The 19068-nt window shown below is 42.5% G+C and overlaps 1 protein-coding gene across 4 annotated transcripts in view; it reads right to left on the minus strand.

Moving 5' to 3' along the window:
- The window catches only part of STAB1 (stabilin 1), a 62162-nt gene that overhangs the window by 30099 nt on the left and 12995 nt on the right, over nucleotides 1–19068 (minus strand). For all 4 annotated transcript variants that reach the window (XM_063348560.1, XM_063348561.1, XM_063348562.1 and 1 more), the window contains 14 exons: nucleotides 18877–19010; nucleotides 17231–17358; nucleotides 16606–16697; nucleotides 14901–15023; nucleotides 13217–13363; nucleotides 11422–11484; nucleotides 10371–10484; nucleotides 9946–9999; nucleotides 8437–8517; nucleotides 7977–8135; nucleotides 7030–7092; nucleotides 2057–2158; nucleotides 984–1070; nucleotides 515–626 (listed from right to left, as the gene is read on the minus strand). In XM_063348560.1, coding sequence (XP_063204630.1) covers nucleotides 515–626; nucleotides 984–1070; nucleotides 2057–2158; nucleotides 7030–7092; nucleotides 7977–8135; nucleotides 8437–8517; nucleotides 9946–9999; nucleotides 10371–10484; nucleotides 11422–11484; nucleotides 13217–13363; nucleotides 14901–15023; nucleotides 16606–16697; nucleotides 17231–17358; nucleotides 18877–19010 — 1459 coding nt within the window. The remainder of the gene's footprint in view (nucleotides 1–514; nucleotides 627–983; nucleotides 1071–2056; nucleotides 2159–7029; nucleotides 7093–7976; nucleotides 8136–8436; nucleotides 8518–9945; nucleotides 10000–10370; nucleotides 10485–11421; nucleotides 11485–13216; nucleotides 13364–14900; nucleotides 15024–16605; nucleotides 16698–17230; nucleotides 17359–18876; nucleotides 19011–19068) is intronic.

Raw genomic sequence — 19068 nt, forward strand, 5'->3', positions numbered from 1 at the left:
AGTGACAGCATTTTGTAGATTCCCAACTTTCCTTCACAACCTCTTGTGACACCAAAGGATCATCCCATTTGTTCTTGACAGAGGGATGTCTGCTGAGAGACATCCACCATAAACCAAAACCTGTCAAGGGAACAGATCCTGTGACTGCATGGGTCCGTGTTTTTTATAGGCTGTAAGGACAGGCTCAAATTTAAGCTATCAAGCTCAAGGTCCTTGTCAACTGTCTTTCCTTTCCTTGCAGGAGAGATCTAAATCAAAGCCCCACACCTAAATTTGTCTGATGTTTCCAAGACCCCCATCACCACTGTCATATCAGCCATGTTTTCATAGAATCATAGAATGTGTTGGGTTGGAAGGGACCTTTAAAGGTCACCTAGTCCAGCCCCCTGCACTTTTCTCCACTGTTGTTTGAAAGGACACCCATGATGACAATTCCACCACTTCCTCTGTGATGGAACCTGTACTATATCCTTGCCCTACATTTTCCTCTAGTCTCTCTATGAGAATTACCAACCTTCATCACAGTTCTCGCCGTGCTTGTTTGGGTTTGAACAGATGTGGCAGGCTATTCCTTTGAAACCTTCAAAGCAGTGACAGTTGCCATTCCCTTGTATGCCATCGCTGCACTGGAAGGAAAACAAAAAGAAAACCAAAGTGACTGAAGCTCAGGGAACCAAGGCAATGCCAAGGTGTTGATATCTATCAAAGGCACTTTGATACTTGCAGTAAAAAAATAGGACTTTGAAGAGTGGCGGTAGTAATACAAAATCCCCCATAGCCAGAGCTGTCCCCAGCTGCCATGACATGATTCATGTTAGAGCTCAAGACAGAAAACCCACTGAATACATGTCATTCTCCCTGGATCTTCTGCTGCCGCCGCTGTGAGCCTAGCCTGGAGCACAAATTCTGAATTGCACTCACCTACAACTACACTCTCTAACCACACTGTCTCATCGCAACACAGCAAGATCTTTAATACTTACATTTCCCCGGCCATAGCATGGACTGGAAAATCCCCCTGGGCATGGCATGCAGTCTGGACCAAAGAATCCTTTGCAGCATCCAGGTTTCTGAAACAAAAGCAAAATTGGTAAGGTATGACGTGGCTTAACAAGAATTGCCTGGAGTCATCCTGCCCCCATAATGCTGAGATCCTGGTCCTCCTCTCTGCCATGGACTGAAACAGACTGCCTCATTTGGCATCTGCGCTTCTAGAAGCTCATGCACTTAAAATTATTTTTCAACAATACCCCTCTTTCTGGTCACAGCCTATTCTTCTCAAAATAAATTACTATTTTCTGCTCTCTCTCTGACTTCAACAAATAGGGTCTATGTTTTCTATGAGCTTTTATTTCTTTAATAATGCTGACCCACTCACTCCTACTTTATCCTTGCGAGGACTGCGTTCCTTTGGAGGGACGTAGCAGTCCTGGATCGCAGGCCTTATGACGACTGACCAATGGAAGAACAACAATAAGACAAACAATCAGCAGTATTTAATGAGACAGCCACAAATCATTCCATATAGTTGTCACTGTGAGAGCTCAGGAGCTGCAGACAAACATGAGGTCCACAAACTCGCTAAGGGCGACTTGCCCGAACCATCTGACAATGTCTCATAAACAGGATGCAATCACTTCACAGCTTACAGCACTTTCCCTGTGCTCAGCTTCCGTTGGGAGAAATGCTAAAACCAGGGCAACTCTCAGAGAAAACGTGCCACAGCTACCACTGCACTATTTGTTTCATGAATTCCTCCAGCTTGGCTGGTGGCAAGTAGTGTGCTTTATTTTATTTATTTATTGTGTTCAGGCTTAACTGAGCTGTTTTCTAAAATTTGCAGCAGATTGGTACCCTGTGTTCTCTCTGTGTTTGCCAAAGAGAAAGTGGGTAGCCAGTTCATGTGACAGTCCTGGGGACAGCCCTTTGCACGGGACAGCTTTTCTTTTGCTCCCATCCAGCCCTCTCTCAGCTCAAGGAGTCAGAGCTCTTGATGAACGAGGAAGAGCAACACTGAGCTCCTTTCAAAGGGAGTGCGGTCTGCCATCACACTCACCGTGATGGTTTGATTGCAGTACCTGGCGCACCCCTTCTTCCGGACATTCAGGCCTTGTGGATCATGGGTGTAGACACATTCTTTTGGGAAGAGCATTGGTTCCTGTACAAACAAAACAAGTCATCAGCACTGTAACCTTCCCCTCCGCTCTTTTTGCTGCAGAGAGCAACTATGCCTATCTCTGAGCTGAGGAAGTTCACAGAGGAGCCAAGGTGAGCAAGATAGCGTTATGGCATGCCTATCATGAAAGAAGGCACACGGTGGCTTCCTCTCACTTCCAGCAGTCCCGAAGTCTGAGCCAAGGTGCTGCCCTTTTGTTCTGGTAATAGTGTCTATGATAAGGGAGAGAGTGAGAGCAGGGGGAGAGGATAGGGAGAGTTGGGGAGGAGGGGAAGAGACAAGGGGGAGAAAAGGCAGGGGGGAGAAATAGAAGGTAAGAAAGAGGGGAGGAAAGAGGAAGGAGATGGGGGGAAAGGCAGGAGGGAGGGAGAGTGGGGCAGAGCGGTAGTAAGAGAGAATCAGAGTGTGAGGGAGGAAAGGAAAAAGAGGGAGGGAGGTGAGACAGAGAGAGCGAGAGAGAGGGGAAAGGACTGCAAATAATTACGGAACAATGCTCAGTGACCTATCATGGAGTAAGACAGGGGCAGAATTGAGCACCATAGATCACAGAATGGTTTGGGTTGGAAGGGACCTTAAAGATCATCCAGATCCAACCCCACTGCCATGGCCAGGGACACCTCCCACTAGACCAGGCTGCTCAAAGCCCCATCCAGCCTGGCCTTGAACACTTCCAGGGATGGGGCATGCACAACTTCTCTGGGCAACCTGTTCCACCGCCTCACCACCCTCATAGTGAAAAATGTCTTCCTAGTATCTCATCTAAATCTCCTCTCTTTCAGTTTAAAACTGCTACCTGTCATCCTATCACTACACTCCTTGATAAAGAGTCCCTCCCCAGCTTTCCTGTAGGCCCCCTTTAAGCACTGTAAGGCCACTGTAAGGTTTCCCTGGAGCCTTCTCTTCTCTAGGCTGAACAAACCCAACTCTCTCAGCCTGTCTTCATAGGAGAGGTGCTCCAGCCCTCTGGTCATCTTCATGGCTCTCCTCTGGACTCACTCCAGCAGGTCCATGTCCTTCTTATGTTGGGGGCCCCACAGCTGGGTGCAGTACTCCAGGTGGTGTCTCATGAGAGCATAGTAGAGGGGAGAATCACCTCCCTCAACCTGCTGGCCACGCTTCTTTCGATGCAGCTCAATCTTCATCTTCACACTTCCACCTAGCTTTAGATTTCCCCATAAAACAGACTGTTTCTATATTAGAACAAACACCTTTCCGGCTTCTTGCACTCCTTACACAGCCTCTAATATTTAGTGAGAGTAAGACTATTCTTTATCCTGTAATAATATCATAGCAAACTGGTATCCTAGACGTGTAGTCCTAGATCCATTACTAGATACTTAGAAAGTGGGATTTCCAAAACAGATTTACCACCACAGATTTCCCTGCAGTATGTAAATACTGTCTCTTAACAGAAGGAGCAGTTTTCTAAATCATTCCCACAAAACTCAGGAAAGTCTTAATTATAAATATGTCTATATTAACAAAATCTCGTATACTTCATGCATTTTCTCTTATATGAGCAAAGTTAATACATTACAGATTAACAAAGCAGCAAAATTGCACAACCCTAAACAAGGTTTACCTAATTTTGTTGATACATTCACTTTCAGATTAAGAGCTTGATTTCTCTACCTCAGCAATGCATTTATTCTAGGTATTACTGTAAATTCTAATAGGTTTATTACAATAGAAAACAAAAAAGCGTTACTTGCATCCCAACGATACCAACCACTATTTGCTATTGGAAGAGCTCTGGGTAGTAAATTACTCCACCGGAAACTCCGCATGCTACCTCCTTGACACAACTAATCTGCAGAAGCGCCTTGACCCTCACAGGGCAAAATTACTCACCCTCTGTGCTTAAGTTTAAGTATCCTAGCGGCATCCCAGCATTCAGTGAATTATTCACATATTTAATGTAAGCACGTACACATTAAAAGCCACACAGTTTACAGCAGGCTCAAACTCCACCGTACTGTAAGACGAAGTTCTCAGATCTGAGGCTTCTCCAGGAACACCCTACTCCATGATACGATCACATTTTCACACTATAAACAATACACTACATCAAAAGCTATTCGGGCTAAGATGGCCCATTCAGAGAAGGCATAGCTGAGCGCAGCTCTCGTGGATTTATTCAAAGTCAAATTCATTTCACTGGCTAAAATCACTGGCACAAAAACATTTCACTGGCTAAAATACTATTTAATTTACAGCCTTTAAAAACCGAAGGGTTTAAAATTTGGTGCAGCTATCCTTTTACACCTATATTTAATATTTTAATACATTTTCTCTCTAACTGGACAGTCTTTAATCATCCAAACAATTGGCCAAGTGCAAAAAAGCAGAGCAATTCACGTCACAGCCTTGATGCTTAGCTTCACGACAGCTGTTACTTCAAAAGTACGCAAATGCACTGTCTCCACTGTCTGTGAAACCCACTACATTCAAAGTTACCTTTTTTTGTCTTCTTAATAAAAATATCTCCCCTCTTTACAAATCAAAACTTAAAGCTTCAGAAAAAAATGAGCAACACAGGTATAACAGAAGTTTTTTGTTTCATTACTATAAAATTTATCCATGCCTGGATCACTTGCACATCAAATTGCTCTGTTACGTGAGGAATACTAAATAAGATTTGTAACTGCTCACTCATAACAAGAGTCATTTAATGGATATCTCACAGAAAAAAGGATCATTATCGTACACACACACTTACTCCTCGCTTCTATTTTTCTGCAAGAAGACAAACAGATTGAAAGAGAAAGCAAGCTCAGTTGCCTTTGAAAACAAACTTAGTGACAAAACCAAAAATAGGCCATTGTATCCCCACAATTGAACCTCTCAATTGAACCCTCAGTTGCAGGTGTTTGCTTAACCAAAACCCAAACTTGCAGTAGAGACGTGTCAGTTAATGCAAAGTGAATGCTCTACTGACTTTTGATCATAGGAGAGAAATTAGCATTAAAAGTTATTACTGCTTTAAGTTTAATCATTGGCAAAATCAGCAGAACTAATTTTAGCTGAGCAAGGCAATGTTCTGAAAACTTTGTTAAAAGGTAATTTTCAAAGTCCAATAAATGAACCTGAAATGCAAGGATGAGAGTGACAATATACATCCAAAGATCTAGTACATTCAGTGCTTGAAACACACGAACAGTTGTATTTGTTCCAAGGACGTGCCAACTATCTATCAGTACTGAGTTTCTAAATCTGTTGCAACATTAAGAAGCAACAAGTAAAATTACCTATGTGCAACTAATGTGCAAATGACTACAAAAATTTCAGTAGCAACTGTTTAATACAATGGTAAAATACAAAACTGACAATGGAACTACTGATTTTCTAGTAACGTTGTGTATACATCAGAGCATCCTAATCAAAAAGCAAAAAAGAAATCAGCACGTAGAAGGAAAATGGAAGCATGACGAATTCGTTAATTATATACTACAAACAGCAAGGGTTTGATGTGTGAAGTTACATATTAAAATATTATCAAATGTCTGATAATTGAAAAAAAAAATAACAGAGCCAATTTTCAAGGAAAATTTAACGGCTCAGGCAAGTAAGGCAAAAGGAAACTCTTGCCAATTTTTCCTTTTCCTTTTAATGTCTCATTGTCTTCTTTTGCAGAAGCTCACAGTGATCCTATGTTGACACCTTTAAGGAAAGAAATACATAGGGCATCATATGCATTACCGGCAACAATGCAACATATATCAATAATGAGGAATACAAAGCAAGTCCTTGGAGTTCTTCACTCTAATTCAACAATTTTGATTTTAAAATCTTATTGACATCAAATGCTGCTGAATGTGTGGGCTGGTGGCAGAGGTGATGCTCTTAAAAAAACCAGGATAATCGCATTAGGCTGCCCAATCTAAAAACATGCCAGCAAACATTTGGATTCTGATCTATCATACTTTGTCACATGCTTATACAGAAAAATTGTTTTAAAAATACTTTATAAAGGGTGTTGCATGTAGTTGTATGTAGTGTTTTCCAACTCTTGTACTACTTAAGACAAATTGCATTTCTTCTGGCTTCTGGATGATTCTGGCTTCACCTGCCTCAATCAGAGAGGAAATTTCACTGCGACTAGTGATTTTGCAGAGCTATACTTCAGACATTCATGCTGTGACAGCATCAGCAAGTTCTGCTGGATGTCAGATCTCTCAGAAGACACCCAACAGTTAACAGTGGTGATCACCTCTCCGGCTTTCACAAACAACATCTTGAGCCTGGCCTTCACATGGGGATTTCCTGGAACTTGCTGTTCTGCTAAACTCAGCGTGGGATAACTCAAACACCAGCACCCAGCCTCCTCCTCCTTACTCCACCTTCAGCTAGTTCTGCTCATCTCTGAATCAACCTGGAGCGTAGGCCAAGAACAAATTGTTTCTCACCCTCTGCAATGCAGAAAGCTTGTTGTGATTCTCTGTCCATGATATAGGCAGTGGTAGCACTGGATGGTACTAGTGGGATCAGGCTTGGTTCTGGCAGTGTGGAGGAGCTGGCAGAGTCGGCATGCAAGAGGAAAGCTCTGCCTGAGGCAAAGCAGAAGTGCTAGAAGTCTACAATTTCATTTAGCCCAGACTGTCTCACAGCTCCCTCCACTGATTCAGCAAACTGACTTCAGAATAAGAAATAGCACAGAGCAGTTAATGGGTGACAGTCTGGGATCACAGACCATAGATATGCGGGGAGTTTGTATCCTCTTTCAATCCTCTCTTCTGGTTGCCTTTCCTGCTCTCTATTTATTTAAAAGTGGCTTGGGTTAGAAACTGTCTATCAGTGTGTTGGCATGTCATCATGCAAAGAAGAAACTACTGGAAATAACCACAAATATTTACCATTTCTCTGCTGCCAGGTGGGCAAACGCTGTTGTTGAGGGCCTCACAATCCACACAAGAGCCCTGTTAAGAAAACAAGAGAGGAAAACCTTATGTTCTCAAAGGAGGCCATTAGCCATGCCAAGAACACTACAGAGCTACTGCTCCCAGTATACATCACAACACGTATCAGAAACGTTCCTAGGAGGGAGCTTCCACACTCTGAAATGGGGTAAGTTTATCACTTAAATAAAATGACTCCTTTGTCTGAGGAGATGCTTGCACCTGAGTGCAAGATGGAGTCTGTCTCCACTCTGTGAGTATATCAGCCACTAGACACACAGCTATGCTGGAAAACACTTTGGGCATGCATGCAGCAGGCCCCAGTAAAACAGCAAGTTATGTGGACCCACTTGCCACTTGGGATTAACTGTGTCTCTTCAAATCAGGTGCCTCTTGCCTACTCAGAGCCTCATCTTCTTTCTTCAGTAACCTACCAATGATCAAATTGGGGAGCAAGCGCCTAAAATAAGGTATACAAAACTGTTCACGTGAGAACATCACACAACACGTGTAGCTCCTGCTACTGAATAACTGCTTCCTGTCCAGGCTACAGGACACCAATGCTGATAGTGATGGGAACAAAGCATTGCCACCTGAGTTAGCAGCTATGATGTGAAGAAGATCATGTAAGGCCTTATGAAAAGGCAAATGTACTTCTGAATCAAAGGTAGGATGGGTGCAAGGAAAGAGCAACAGACTACAAGGAACATTTGCTGATTGCCAGCAAAGCAGTGCCAAGCGCTAGCAGAAGAAACATGGACAGTGCTGATATTGCCTAAGTTCACATCAGGGGACCTCTCTGAGAGAACGCATTTCCCAATTGCTATTTACACATCCTGCTTTTGTCCCTCCAGGTGTGGGGTCTACAGCAACCACCAGTGTGAGAAGGGGAGAAGCTGACTTACCGTCACAATTTTATGTTGCTCTTCATTGCATCTGTGAGGCAAAATGGGAATTATTGAAGGAGGGATGAAGATGCCATCCAAGGTATGGATAATACCATTTGATGCCACAATGTCCCGTATGTTTAAGGGGATCCCTGATTCATCCATCAGAATTCTCCCCTGATGCAGAAACACAAATAGTTTATCTGCATTTTAGCCCATTAGACTGTATCAACTACATAACTTCCAACGCAGGAAACAGATGGTACAAAACATCAAGTGCAAACACACAAATAGTCAAGCCTCTTAGTGGAGTCACAGGTTGGATAATAAGCAAAATAATTCAATGTCCTCATCTAAGTCTAGTTTTTTAAGCAGAGGAGGAAGCAGAGATGGGCTGAAACCACTTTGTTCAGAACCACATCCAGAATTTCTCCTAGCACAGGAGTGTTTGCCCAAAAGGGTTTTGATTCATACTTACATCAGCACTGATGTTGATGGTAAGTATCTGGTTAGCCATAGTAACAATGTGGGGCATCGTTATCAGTTTCTCTACAGTCACCTGAAATAAAAACACAAGGGGACAGTACCATGAAAAAGCAGGGTCATTTCAGTACAGCTTCAGAATCCTTCCATGATTCCTGCCACTTAGAAAACCTTCTACAGGGGACTTGACTTTAACATTTACATTTCATGAAATGCCTTAAACACAAACAATGGGTCAGAGGGAAATCCAGGACTTTGTGTGAATTGTTTGCAGTACTGCAGGCACAGCAGTGCTGGTGGCAGCAACCTTGGGTTTCATTCCCTGTGCAAATAACAGTCCAACACAGCTGACATCAAGTCTCCCCAATAGCATCTCTTACTAATGCAGCTGGAAGTAGGGTCAGCCTAATAAGGGGGTTTTCCAGGACATATTCAATAAACAACGCAAGCTCAGCCAGCAGCATAGTAGAGAACATATTTTGACTTTATAAATAAGCTTATTTCTAAAGGCAGAAGAAAATGTAAACTGCAGCTACTGTAACGATTACTTAATGATTACTTAATGATTTGAGAAGTGAGAAGTTCTGAGAAGCAAGATAATTGTTACTTTTGTGTCTAACAGGTTATTAAAAAGTAGTTCAGTTTGTTACCACGTTGTCATTCATCACCTGCAAGCAAAACTACGTTTTGCTGTTTTGTCAAATTGCTGCTTGTTTTCTCCATTGGAATTAGGAAAATCACAAGGACTGACATTCGCTTCTCAGTAAAGAATGGGAATAATATTGATATTTCCTAATGAAGGACGTGACATTGTACCATAATGCTTGAGTATTCACTTCCTCCGCAGGTTTTCTGTCTAATTTTAAACATTTCTCTTGTTTATTGTATAAGGTAAAATGTCTTGTTGATGCACTGTATTGATTTTATTTATCCTGCCATTATGGTACACAGTGATGTTGGTGCAACAATTGGCAGTACCAGCTCAGACCACAGGCTCGCTTGCACCAGTTCCCCATCTCTGACTTTAGCCACTGGTGGAGCCCAAGGGGAGAGGAAAAGGAGCAAGGAGTTTGGACCAATTCTTCCCTTGGCTGTAACTTTTGTGTTGCTGCTGTTAGTGTTTTAGGGAAACTGTAGGCTGGACAGTTCATAATTAAGGTACATTCCTAGTTAAAAGTTTAACAAATTAAAGTGATAACAAGAGATCATTTGCCTGCAGCAAACTCTGATGGACAATATTTTCATTGTAAAGGCGACACAACTAAGGAGCACCATCACCCCCAGGAAACTCAGAGTTCTGTGATGGAAGAGCACAAGCTGTCCTTTTGCCAGCCGCTTCCATGGTAAACATTTTGCGTCATCAGATCCTGAATCACATCTCTGCTCCTCCAGGGAAAGTCCAAGAAGTAGCAGCTGAAGTAATCGACACTCCGATCTCTATGCCAAACAACACATACCGGCCCAAAGGACCCTAATTATCTGCAATTAGAGCTGCCTGCCTTACCGCTGCTGAAGCGTAGATATGATGTTTCACAAGTTCCTGAAGCTTATTTATGCCCTAAGGAAAGAAGACAACACAAAAATTGGATACCCTTTCAATGCTCAGGAGTCAGAGGAGGCAACTACATATTCTTTTAACCAAAGACTGACAATGCCAATGTACTGGAGCAGTGAATTCACTTGATGAATAAGTTCCTTCATTTTTCGCTACCCAAAGCAAGGGTGAGGAAAGCAAGCCAAACATCAGATTTAAGCAATCTGCCTAACCATATTTCTCATTGCAGATTCCATTAGCATTCACTTCTCTCCCAAAGTCTTACAGAAATAGAGACATGATTTAGCCATCTCCAGGAAGAAAAATGATCAGATACTTTGCCCAAGCCTAGTGCAACGCAGCTCAGGATGTCTTTAAGTACTATGAGGTCTCACCTCTGTGAAAAGATAAATGAGCCTTCCATCTCTCAGCTTGTCCACGCCATCGTTGCTGGGTACAAATACAGTATAGGGGCCTGGTCCGTCCAGTATTGCAGGCAGGCCGCAGTTCTGCAAAAACAATAAAAGATTTCATGGTGGATCTAGCATGAGTTAGTGAGGGCGGTCTACCAGGAAGGGAGAGGAAACTCTAAGCAACCCACTAGAGGCAGAGCTATTGAAAAGCAAACGCATACAAGGGGCATCTGGACACCAAGATAGGTATGTAATATAACAGAGGCATAAATGCCACAAAAACATAGCTTGGACAATGAAGCCGCTGGTGTGAACAAGGGAGTACTGAGCTCATGCTCCCTGCGCGCTTTAAACACACAAGTACACATGCAGAGACTAAAACTGTATCTTTTTGCCTGAAGAGCAGAAAAAGAGAATCAAGTCTATAATCACAATCGTGTTTAGTGAATTTTGTAAACAACTAACAGCCACAGAGCTGAAAACAGGCAGGCCATGATTGTTGTGAGCAATGCTACAGCAGATCCAGATGACTCTGATGGAGGTAAAAGGAAAATCATCCTGTCCCTAGTGAAAATACTAACTAAATCAGCAGCCTCAAGGGTTTATAAGCTGAGGACTGCTTTTCTTTAGAGATCTATACCCCAAAACCAGGTAGCTACAATCTAGCCTGGCATGGGCAGTCATGAAACCTTCACTCTTTGTCCTGACAGTGATCAAGAACTAAACATGCTTTGGAGAACAAACTCTCCAAGGGAGAGAGGAAGGAGAGGCAGGGAAGCCGATGGGAAAGAGGCATGTATGCTTGCTGCTTGTGCCAGATCCCCTATAGATGTGACAACTCCGATCGTTTCCATTCCGTTTGCTTACATAAAATACACAAAAGAAGAAATGACACAGAAAAAAAGCATCCAGAAAGAAAGCCAAACCACTGAGATGTATTTAAATGTTATTCAAAATTTCCCACAAAAGCAGCAGCAGGCTTACCAACAGCAGCAATGCCACACCTTCCTGGGGCAGACACAAACATGCTTACCTCCAGTATAGTTTCAAATCTACTGAAGATCTCCATTGATGCAAGGATCTCGCCAATGGTTTTCTGCAAGAAAATACAAAAAGGAACTTAGGCACAAACTCCTTCCCATGCACAACAAACCAGATTTTCCAAGGTATCACGCACTTATTTTCCTACTCCCATCTGCAGATTAAATTAAATGAAGATGCAATTGCTCGTTATCATTAAAACCAGAGACACACCACTTCCAGCAATATACCAACCAGTTCTGGGCTGATAGGCAGCAGAGCTGCTCTGTCATCTTAAGCCTCCCTGTGCTTTGAGGACGAGAGTTCACTCTGCCACCTGCAAATGAGCGCCGATGCTGACAAAATACAATACGTATGCATATTCCTGAAAACACAGAGGAAATAGATGTCTTCCTTTTTGCCACATTGCCCATGAAGACAAAGGTAAAAGGAGGAACGTCCCTTCAAGTATCAAAACTTGTGAAGGGACTTGTCTGACCTTTATTTGCAGGAAACTGCATAGGTTTTTGCAGAAAGTTCTTTCCGCAGAACACACAGAGGCACAGAATGTGATTTCCAAGGGACATGGGTACAAAGGGATTTGATGCCAAAAATGGCTCATGCGATCACTAGCCTTTATTGCAAAGCCAACATCACAAGGGAAGGAAATGCCTGAAGGAGCCCAGAGAAAGACAAGCTCTGCAGGCAGCGCTCTCACTGTTCTGCCACCCCAGAGTAGCTGCAAATCCTTCCCTGCAGGTACCTGAGCACGCAAACACAGAGGTCCAGCTTCCCCTCTGGCCCACAGAGACTCCTTTTTGGAAAACATCACCGTGCAGGGAATAAGACTGAGAACACCTTAAGTGACAGCAGACTTAAACATCAGCGATGGGCACAATCAAATCCGTATGAACACACAGAACTTGTACAATTGATACACCAACCTCAGGGCACTTCAGCTGAGGAGGTACTAACACTCAACACAACATTACGGCTGCTTTTTAAACACATAAAATACAACCATAATATTACCCAGTACGACTGGTTTTATACATCAATTACAATGATGTAAAGTAAATACAAACTACTACCAAAATCCTACCAAATCCAAGAGCTTGTGTTATTCTATGAGCAATTTTTTTGCAAGGAGGTAGGAGGTAACAGGGCCTGCTTCCTGCATATATAAAATATAAACATAAAATATAAAAATGCTCAGGCATAGCAATGTAGTAGCTATAGCAAAAACGTCTCCCAGCTAACAGGCAAAAGTGCTTAGCAGAACTTGAACCTGAAACCCCTGCCCAGTGTCTTAAATTCAAGACTTCAAAATGCAAAACTCTAATGATTGTTTGTCCTCATTTTATATATTGCTAATGCAAAGACAACTTTTTCATTACAATTTCAAAATGCAGTGCAGACTGATTAAGGAAAATCTTCATTTGATTTTTATGTGAAAAATGCTTTTTCAATATTTATCCTGTAAGATACATATTCTGTGAGATACAACTGAAAAAAGGGCTCATTTGCTATTAAGGGACAGATCTTACTCATGAAAGCTGAACTCTCTACTCATTCAAGCGCTGTAAAAGTATCACTGCGAGGTCTGTATCTGGCTTATGCAGTGCTATCAGCTACTTGTAAGGGCATGCTGACATAATAGTGCCTAACAGGAGCTGAAAAGAAAATAAATAGCCTTTTACCTTTAAAAAAAGCATCACTGGTTCGGAAGTTTAATGATGTAAACAGATTTTTTTTAAGTTTTTATCCTGCTGTCCCATAAAACAGAAGAAATATGAATATCTGCATACCTGTGGGTTTCTGAGATTGTCAGTGCTGGTTTTTTTCCTTAGGGTGTTAACAATATGCATGATGCCATTGGATGCTGGTAGGTTCGACTGCAAAACATTGTACAGTTCCCCCGGCAGGTCTTGATATCGAAATGATTTGATGTACGTCTGGATAATAACAAAAGGTTATTTTCATGTGGTATATGTGTGTTATCACAATAGATCTATAAATCGTTGTTCCCTTCAGTGCTCTCCGCCTATGTGTCAGCAAAGTGAAGGCACAACCAGAGTTATTCTGAAAAAAGTAAATTTAAGGAGCGGCCTGGGTGTAAAACAAACAGCCCACCTCTACTTGAGTTTGGGTAATATTTTGATCCTGGGGAGTACTTTTAAGTCTTACTACAAAAAGGAGACCTAATCTGGGACAGTCTGCTCTAGAATTAAGTTTGTCTGAGTGTGAACAATGCTTGATCCCACCTCTGGATCAGAAAAGGGTGCACTGACCATCAAGTAGCTGCTGCCTCAGTCTGCCAAGTACAAGGAGAGAGGCACGGCACAGAGAATTTGGAGGCAATCCTGGAACAGCTTTGACTGCAATTTTTATTGGCTTATAATGCCAACAAGGAGTCTTCATAACAAAGCCAAACCAGTCAGGCTCACTGAATTATAATCTGGTCCTTCCATACTGCACGCAACCACGCACTGAAGCTTGGCGTATGGAGCTGTTCCAAGGGTAACCTACAACTAAGCATCAAGGTATCGGTGCTGCAGCCATAATCCAAGTTCAGGCAAGCACAATTTCCCTGTGCTTTTCATTTCACCACGTGCATTTCTTGAACTGCTTCTCCCTGCCCTGAACTTCAGTTCACATCCCTGAGGATTCTGGCTGAAACAAAGGAAGGGGAGGGGCAGACTTCCCAGATCAAAAGACTCCTGAGTAAACAATCAGGAAAGAAATTTAAAAGGAGCATTGACAAGCTCAGTTCGGATTCCCCAGCTCCAAATAGTGCTTTGTCCTTTTGATGCATGCAGGGTGCATGTATTGCGACCTAGACCTAAAGGCCAAGGCTGGATCCTCAGAGAGGAAACATACGGCTCTCCCTTGGCCCGCTGTGAGCATGCATGCAGGAAAAGTGCAGGATGGAGAGAGAACAGTGGACGCTGGAAAATATGAGTCAACTGAAAAAGGGAAAAGAGAAAAAAATCCTTCCATATCAGAACATAATGATGAAAAACTCTTTGATAGGATGACTAAGAAAAACAAAATAGAAAGAGGGGAAAAGGGAAACTGGAAGAGAAAATATTCAACATATGTCTGTGTCCAAGCACACGATCTCCAAGGAGAAGCATTCAGTCTGAAGAGAGACTTTGCTGCCTCTGCCATGTCAGCCGCGTGGATATTGTAGCTGCTAAAGGGAATTCTCCAGAATACATATACTGACAAAGGAAAGACCATTCATAAGCTTAGGAGTCAGATTCTGGCTAATTGGTTGCCGCAAGACAGGAGAAGCGGTTGCTTGGGGTGTCTGGTCTTAAATCACCTTGCTTTGGACTCCACAAAGGACCCTGTTGTTCTTATAGCAGGCAGGCTGACTAGAGAAAAAAGGTTTCTGGTTAAGAAAGTGCACCAAGCAAACTATGCTCAAACTCCAGTCTGTCCTACACGAAAGCAGCGGTCCAGGACTTCGTTCAGGAGAACACTTACCTGGCTACTGAACGTTAGCTGATGTCCTGACAACGTCCACATAGTCTTGGCTTTTACCATGTCTTCCATTAAATGCAGACCAGGAACAATGTGCATTCTGCACAAATCCTCAGCAGTGGTATCCTTTGGGGAATAAAGACCACATAAAGAAGATAAACGACATCTCCTTTCAAAAACCTCATTTACTGAAGGAGCCATGATATTACCTTTCTCCCAGCTAACACACACAGAGAAATTCTTAGCATACAAGATCGAGCTTCCCTCTTCATTTTGGTTTCACTGGACTAGCACTGTGGCAAATCTTTTGCTTCTGTTTACGTACATGTTCAAACACATGCAAGTGACTTTAGAGGAGTCACCTAGACAGAAACCTATTGGACTTGGACAATTTTAAAACTATCCTTGCATGCTCCAGATTATTAAACTGGCTGAAGCTCCCCATACACAATCTTTGTTTATGTTGGACCATGTAAAGTGGTCTCAGCTGCTGATTTTACATTTAGTTTCTTCCTTTCTTTTCTGGGCTTTCCATCACTGGTGGTTTTTTAAGACAATCCTCTGTCTATACTGATTTAGGTGGAACCGATCCTTGTGGGAACAGGTAGACTAGATAACTCAGGGGCCTTTGCTGATGTATTTTCTATGAATCCAGAAGTTACCATGATGACCTCGGCAGAGGGCCTGACTTTTGTCAGCGAAACCTCTGCTCAAAAAGGCAGTAGGAGACAGCTAATGTCCCTTGCATTTGTAGGTTAGGAGTTGCTCCCTAGACTTTATGTGAGTTATTGCTGCTGCGTAGATAGCTTTGCTATGAAGCAAAGGAATGATATTTCTAAATCAGTTGAAAATGTAGTGTTTAAATGGGGTTGGTCTGAATTATTTTTAAGACATTTACCTTCTCATATCTGAGTGCTAGCTGCAAGCTAGCTGCCACCTGAAACACAACAGGCACCTTGCCTAGCATGCAATTAAAATCCCTACTGCATGAGCTGCATTTGTAGATCGTGTGTAATGATTTTTAGCTCTGTACTGGGAAAATGGCTTGTATACCTTCTCATCCTAATGATGGATGGCCTGGTTGTGGACTTAACTGTGCAAAAACTACTGCAAACAAACACGATTTAATTAAAATATAAATAAAATAATAATATGACCTGTAGGACCTACTTGCTGAAGCCTAGAATTCTCAAACTCTTTTTCTGGCTCCCACAGCAGTTTTTTTCAGCCCTGCCATCCTTGCTGTCCCCATTAAGAAAATGAGCTCTTCTCAAGAAGTTAACACCATACCCATATCTAGAGCCATAGGCCCAAAATCCAACACTTTGCCACAAATCTCAGCCCCTTTTGAAAACTCCACCCTCAAAGTAGTGAAAAGCTACCTAAAGTTTTGAGAATAGTCACACACAGGAGGTTTGAGCTTTAAATGAAGAATGGCCAGAAAAACTTACACTTCCCGACATTAAAAACAAACAAACTCTGTCAATATTGGAGAGAGAGAGGTTTTAAAAATAATACGAGGGATGTAACATCCTCTATGAGATTGCAACATAACCAGACAAAGAACAGTCTTCCCAAGAGATTGCTTCTATAAATACTGCCTTCCAAAGTTCCTCTCTCATGTGTCAATCCGTTTTTACAGGCTGCAGAACTCAGGCAGGCAAGAATCCTAAGACAGCAAAAATTTGCTAAAACCAAGAAAACTTACATTAAATTCCATTCTATCATGAACCAGAAGAAGGGATGGTACAAAGACTGTCAAAGGCCCGTATTTAGTCAGCAACATTGAGCAACCAGAAGCTGTAAAAAGAGTGGCAACGTGAAGTAGTCACTTGGCATATGGCTTAACTCCAGCAACAATTATTCCTCTTGTTAACAGCACAATTCAATCTACGCATCTACATAGATGTTTGGCTAAGTAGAGGACCCATGGCACACCAGCCTCGAGCATCACCGCTAGAAAACTCAGCAACAGCTGAAAGATGCTCAGCCTTCAACATAGATACTGCACGTGGAGGCACGCTGGTGGTTTGATACAAACGGGTTTGAATCACACCTCCAAGGCATGTTTTCCTTCTTCTGCAGATATGGTACGTCCTTCTCCAGGACTGTCAAATACCTAATATTCATCTGCAGTGCTCTCTGCAACCATCTCCTCAAGTCACAATCCAGAACTGGTAATATGAGTTCAGAGATGCGATGTGTTTGATTTTGCAGCCCATGGTCATAAACTGCGAAATAGACCTATTATGCTGAAAAGCTTTTAGCCCTTTCTGACACACTCTTGTCCCCACATTTGCTCCGTTCCCCAAACAAAAACCAAAGACATTTACCAAACATTTTCCTGGCGACGTTTAATTTCCTAGCAAACCTTCCTCGTGAATTATACTGATTTATCTCACTCAAGAGATCTTTATAGCAACTTCTCCCATCTCCAATCTCCCCTTCTTTACAGACACAGCTAAGAGACAAGAATGAAACAAAACAAACCATTATAAAACAGTTCACAACACATTCAACAAATGTGAGTAGAACAATTTGTCAGTATCTATACCTGAAAGACAACCCCCAGCTAAGAGCTTGGTAACTTCTGCCTAAACTAAGGGACAAGAAAAATGATGTACACTGCTGGAGTGCAAGCAAATTTGGACCTACCCAAAGACAGTGAAGATGCTTTCTCAGATACAATCAACCTAAGGATTGACTGCTCTAGAGTTCAGATAGTCACAATATATTTATTGACACCTTTCTAACTAGATACTCAGTCAGTACTGGTCATTACAGCAACTGAAAATTTGACGTAATGCATAAAAACCACAGGCTAAGTGAAAATCTAGCAAACACCTCCTGTGTGATCCCTCAGCTTCAGTGAGTAGTGCCAGCTCAAGCACATCAGTTAGTTACGGTTTGTCTTAGACTTAATGAGGGCCCCAGACAGACTAATGACTTTCCCAGCAAAGCTTATCTACATGTGAAAATCTCCGTCCTGATTCACACGGATTTATAGTCATTACTCAGAGGCTACTTAAGATCACTGGCCGATAACCGTGTTTTTTCCCGTTTGGGTTTTGTCCAAGTATCGGCTCTGCTCTTTCTGTTTCAGGGATGCAAAGACATGCGACACGGGAGGAACTGACATTACTCCAGCCTCAGAGGGCTGAGTGCCAGCTGCTGGTGAACAGATATACGAAGGCAGAGGCTGTGCTGAACACCATGTCCTGCACTTTGCTAGCATATCTTCAGAAAGGGAAGCCACCCTGTTTCAGTGCTGGCCTGGAGCACACAACGAGCAGGTGGATACTAACGGTTTTAGCAGCACTGGAGAAGGAAGGGTCAAGGAGACAGGACTGCTCTTTCCCTTTTCAGTCTCTCAGAGAAGCTCCACCTTTTCTTACTCAGTGAAGATTTCTTTGGTGTTGGGAGGTCATTATGCAAAAGTGATCCTGGATCTGGCAATATTTCCCATCTAAGGGGTATCAACTTCTAGGTGTTTTGCTCCAGAGGACTAAATGAGGTCTGGTGTTTCTTCCCTCAGCTTCGCCCTTCCCTGTCAATCTGCAACTCTAATTCATTTCTTGTTTACAGGCTTGAGTGGGAGGAGAGCCAAAGACTTAGCCCTCAGAACGAAATGTGGGCAAATGTGAGCAAACAAGTCACACATCTCCCTTTTAATGATTGATTATTAACTGATAATACCCTATTACTACCACCAACCTGGGGGAGCTACATCTCCAGTTCACATCACAGAAGATGCTGCCCCAGATTTAAAGCATCTTGTGACCAACATGCCAAAATGTACAATGACTCATGTAAAACTCCTTACTTTCAATGGGCTTGCTACAAACAGGCTCTTCTCAAAAGATGACTCTTGCCCATTCCCCCCAGCTCTCAGTTTCTTCAAAATTCAGCTCATCCAAATTCAGTTTCTATTCTAGCTGCAGAATAAGCTTCTTTAATAGCAATCTTTAAACTGGCTTACGTAGGATTTCCCTGGGAATTAATTTCACACGTGGAAGTCACGTCGCAGAAATACTGCCGGCAATCATTGGGAAATGCAGAACACTCGGACGAAGGAGTTCTCCTACTTGTCCCAGGTTTGCAAACACAAGATACCTAAGGGAAGGCAACAGGGTGGTTATAAAGCTGCATTCATCATCTTTTACCCAATAAG

Source organism: Chroicocephalus ridibundus, chromosome 10 (assembly GCF_963924245.1).
Source record: "Chroicocephalus ridibundus chromosome 10, bChrRid1.1, whole genome shotgun sequence".
Classification (NCBI taxonomy): Eukaryota; Metazoa; Chordata; class Aves; order Charadriiformes; family Laridae; genus Chroicocephalus; species Chroicocephalus ridibundus.